The 4,996-nt window shown below is 39.7% G+C and overlaps 1 protein-coding gene across 1 annotated transcript; it reads left to right on the forward strand.

The window, feature by feature from the left end:
• Positions 1-1,841: 1,841 nt before the first annotated feature.
• LOC134625898 (ferritin, middle subunit-like) lies at positions 1,842-3,596 on the forward strand. Its single transcript, XM_063471254.1, has 4 exons — positions 1,842-2,037; positions 2,685-2,831; positions 3,007-3,132; positions 3,243-3,596. Exons 1-4 carry the CDS (start codon positions 1,936-1,938, stop codon positions 3,396-3,398), a joined length of 531 nt encoding a protein of 176 aa, XP_063327324.1. The 5' UTR covers positions 1,842-1,935; the 3' UTR covers positions 3,399-3,596.
• Positions 3,597-4,996: the final 1,400 nt, after the last annotated feature.

Below are 4,996 nucleotides of genomic sequence, written 5' to 3' on the forward strand. Positions count from 1 at the left end.
TTATCTTGCTTTATTGATTCTTTCTCCCACCTGTCACCCTAGGTTTCAAGATCAGGGGCACGTCTGATACAGCACCCTCTTCCAGGCATTTCTCTCTCTGCCACCTCCTCCACCTCCTCTGAGCTTTGCCTTGCGATTTCAGACCCATGTTATACAGTGAAATACTGCAGTAATTCTAACACACCTCACATATATCTGATTACAAACAAACCTTAGCTAAATAATATACAAACTAACTAAATCAGAGGGTGGTTAATGGACTTCAAAACAAAAGCATAACATTATCAATACTTCCTGTCAGACATTGTTTGTGCGCGCTTCACCTTAGTGAGGGAGATGCTTCTCAGGACCCTCACAGTCTTCTCTCTCAAAAAAACCAAACCAGTTTATACATTTATTAATTTTAGGCTGAATTGTTGTAGTTCATTACTAACAGGCTGTTCTAAAAACTCCCTGAACAGCTGCAGTGGGAGTGTCATGTTCCCCTGGTCCTCTTCTCTGTCTATGTGTGTGTTGTGTTGTATGTACTGACAGTTTCCTTCCATGTGTTTCTCTGCCCTCCTGAAGAGGAATACTTGGTAACTGTTGATTGGTTAACTCACCTGTGACTTGCACTGTCACGTACAGCTACCTTCCGTAGGCTGAAGCTCTTCCTCAGTCAGCACCAGATTGCGTGTCAGCAGTGATAACGTCTCTGCCTCTGTAACCTTGATCCAGGTTTCATGTTTTGCTCTTTCCTGGAATTAATTCCCTTTGTCTCTGGGCAGGCTGCTCTGTGTAAAGGAAACACCCCACACCAGTGTCAGATTTTGTCTATGAATGAGTTCCAGTGGACTTAACTGCAATTTTCCTTTCATTCACTCTGTCTATCAGCCCTCATTCAGTCTGCTGCGTGTTTTTTCATGTTGACTTCATTCTTGCAATAAAGTATTTGTATTAATAGCATTTGAACTGATTTAAAGTCTAGTGATGTTTGTCCACACAAAGCATTACTTTGGGTTACATTCACTTTATTGTTGGAAAATGAAGCCTAAAGGGTGCAGCAAAGAAAATGCAGGCTCCGTCCTCGTACTGAGAACACGTGATTACCAGCACGCCTGTTCACACTGGCAGATCTCTCGGGCACTTTACACAAAGGACAGCATTGCAAGTGGAAAGGTACTGCCTCTGAATAGTAAAGCTTAATGTATATATTTTGGGTCTTCAATGAAAGAAATATCATGAGTGAAATTAACCTCTACATGTATTTTCCATAGAAAGGATTAAGTATCTGACATTAAAAGTATACCTCAGCTGCAATGAGACTCTTCATGGACAAGATTAATCTAAAGAACTACTTTTACATGAACAGACTGATATAGAAATGTGTAAATACATTTCTTAGTTTTAGTTTTTTTTTAACAATGTAAATCATTTGACTCAAGACTTTTGTACATTATTGTACATATTTTAAAAAAGTAATGAATATGGTACCATGCATGTGGATCTCTGATGTCCATCAAGAAGTCTTCATCTAACGTTTTGAGATTAAGCTTTACATATTTTACATATTTTGCTTGTTTCCTATTGAAATATGGAAAATGCTTTGTCATTGCACGTGACTATCTCCCAGGAGGTCGTGTTTTCTATGAATCAGGAAGAGAAAAAAAAGCAACTTCATCCTCTGTGTCACAGTTGTTTCACCTGTGCTCAGTGATTGGTGGAAAGATACGTCATATCTGTCACGAGCTCCTCCGTGGAGTATAAATACAGGGGCCCGCGAGTGTGCCGTTTCATGCCAGGGGAGAAATCTTTGAGGAGTTCTTGCTTCAACAGTGTTTGAACGGAACTTCTTGACTTCGTCCCGCTTTATATTTCAGCTACAGATAAATTCGACTTAACTCTTTATTTTTGTACCGTTTTTGTTAATAAAAAGCACAAGAAACGCCAGCCGAAATGGAGTCCCAAGTGCGTCAGAACTACCACCGCGACTGCGAGGCCGCCATCAACCGGATGGTGAACATGGAGCTGTTTGCGTCTTACACCTACACTTCTATGGTGAGAACACAGAAATAGTCCATCATCAAAGCAGACTCTTTTCTGAGGAATCTACTGCAGAGGAATGTTTACTATTTTTAAATGACGGCACTGTGTGCTGTTTAAATGTAAAATAATTTTATAATGAATATTAAGGTTAAATGGGACAGCTAGAACAGGGATGTAATTGTGTCACATTCAGATGTATTGTGTTAATGCAGCTTTTTAACAATTGGCAGCTTATTTTTAAACAGTATTAGATATTGACTTAGTTGTGATCTTGGGTGAAAGTTTAAAGGTCACAATGTGAAAATGAATCATGAAATTTCAACAGATGTTTTGATAGTTATGTTGTCTCAGTTCATTGTATGTTTAATGGACAACAGACCTGGAGAGCATATGCTGCTCCACTCATACTTGCAGCAACCCTGCACAGTGCAAGATTCTGTGTTGGTGGGTGTCAAGTTTGAATTGTTGAACTAACAGCTAGCGTAAGTGGACGTGACATTCTGGGTTTACTGGTCTCTATTTCAGCAGTTAACGCAGTCTAAACCAGCTGAACTGTCCATCATGAATCATGACAGTCTGTCTCCATAACTGTTTGTCACGATGCTGTATTTGCAGAATAATTGGTGCTGTGTACTGATAACCTGTGTCTGATTTGTCAGGCCTTCTACTTTGACCGTGATGATGTGGCCCTGCCAGGCTTCTCCCACTTCTTCAAGGAGAACAGCCATGAGGAGAGGGAGCACGCTGACAAGCTGCTGTCCTTCCAGAACAAGAGAGGAGGTCGCATCTTACTCCAGGACATCAAGGTGTGTACAAACTGAACTAATCCTGCTGTGACATACCTGACTTTGTCTCTAACACAGAAACTGGGATTAATGAACAGTGTTATGACACTTGTTCTCTTCCTGTTGTTGCATTAGTGTGTAATGTGTACACAAAGCTTAAAACAAGTGTTTGAACAGAATTGTGTTTGTTGTGCAGAAACCAGAGCATGACGAGTGGGGAAGTGGGCTGGAGGCCATGCAGTGTGCTCTGCAACTGGAGAAGAAAGTCAACCAGGCTCTGCTGGACCTGCACAAGCTGGCTTCTCAGCATAATGACCCTCATGTAAGTGGAAGTTGGAGGGAAGAGTTTGGGGTTAAAGACTGAACTAGTTCATGCTGTGTATGTTTGACAAATCATCAAATGTTAACTGTAATTTGTGTTTGTTTTCCCAGCTGTGTGACTTCCTGGAGAGCCACTACCTGGATGAGCAGGTGAAGTCCATCAAGAAGCTGGGTGACCACATCACTAACCTCACCCGCATGGATGCCCACAACAACAAGATGGCAGAGTACCTGTTTGACAAGCACACTCTGGGTGACAAGAGCTAAATGCTGAGACCTAGAAGTGAGCCTGGAGTCAACATGTTAACAACACAGGCTTTGAAGTAAACTCACTTCTGCTCCAGCTGTTTCACTGAGAATGATTTCTTTCCTGACTTTAAAGCTGGCATCAGTTCTTGTATGTTGTGGTGTTTTTGTGTGAAATGTCACATGGAGAGATGGATGTTATTAGGGTATGGCTCTGCTTCTAAGCTGTCTGACATGTTTCTGATCTGTTCATCTGAATAAACGTATTCAGCTGGATCTTTGGTCTGTGTGCATTTGTGACTCATTTTGCTGATTAGTTCAAGCAGTCGGTCTAAAAACTAAATAAATCACTGCTTCATTACCTTGTCGACTTTGTCAGATTATGGTGTTGACTAAGGTCGTCTCAGAAGGTGTGTGAGTTAATATTTGTACACATTGGGACCAAATACAAACAAGGCCATATCAGATGTAAATGTTACTGGATATCTTTTGGATTTCTCCCCAGTGAAGTCTCAACTTGACCTACACTTTATTTGGTGCAGCTATTCATCAGCCTAAGGCAAACTTGTAATTGGAAATCTGTAGCGGTTGCAGAGGATCTGCACTGAGCAGGAGGTCTCTGATCAGAAATGTTTCTTTAATATCAGAAGTCGAATGTTCAGGTGGCCTTAGATGATTTAACTGTTTGCAAGACATCATGGCAACTTCATTTGTTCACTCTTATATACAGTCTTGTATATACTCATTGTCATTGTTCTTAAAGCACAATGACAAAGATTCTGATCCATGAAGCACCACACATCACAAACAGCAAAACTATATTGATTGGTGTAAACATCTTAATATAACAGCCAATAATTAACATGAAAATATGGAATCACGTGGACATGTGATCCAGTGTTTTACCGTAAATTTTTGGTGGGTGTTCATTTAATTTGGCACAAATCTTTGTTTGCCTTGTTATTAACATTACTTTTGTAATGCACCATCGCCATCTACTGGAGACACTCCATACTGCAGAGTGAAATCATTTCCTATCTTCTTTGAAGCAAGTAAAATCAAAAGTGAACTAAAGGTGTTTTAGATTACACCCTGAAAAAATTACATTTACCTTTTTGTGCCTTATTCAGTAATAACAAAACTGAAACGAGTTGTACAGTTTTCTGATGCTGTGATTCACACATCATATCACATCATGCTACACTACATTTGTATTGTTTTGTCATTTTTTTTCAGGAATTAAACTCAAAGAAAGATTTATAGTCATTTTATTCACTAGTATTAATGCTATCTAGAAATAAAATCACATCACAAAGAAATCCTCTCTCACTCTTCTCTTAAAAATCCAGGTGTTTGCTCAGTTTTATACCCATGTTTTGGAAAGTATCCATGATTAAAATTTTCACCAAAATGTCTCAACAGCCACATCTGCAGGCTGGAGGTCTCAATTGAATTGAATTGAATACAATTCAATTCAATTCAATTTATATAGCGAGAAAATCACAACAACAGTTGCCTCAAGGTGCTTTATATTGTAAGGTAAAAACCCTATGATAATAGAGGGAAAACAGAGAACACCCACAATCGTATGACCCCCTAAGAGCAAGCGCTTTGGCAAT

This window comes from Pelmatolapia mariae, linkage group LG4 (genome assembly GCF_036321145.2).
Source record: "Pelmatolapia mariae isolate MD_Pm_ZW linkage group LG4, Pm_UMD_F_2, whole genome shotgun sequence".
Classification (NCBI taxonomy): domain Eukaryota; kingdom Metazoa; phylum Chordata; class Actinopteri; order Cichliformes; family Cichlidae; genus Pelmatolapia; species Pelmatolapia mariae.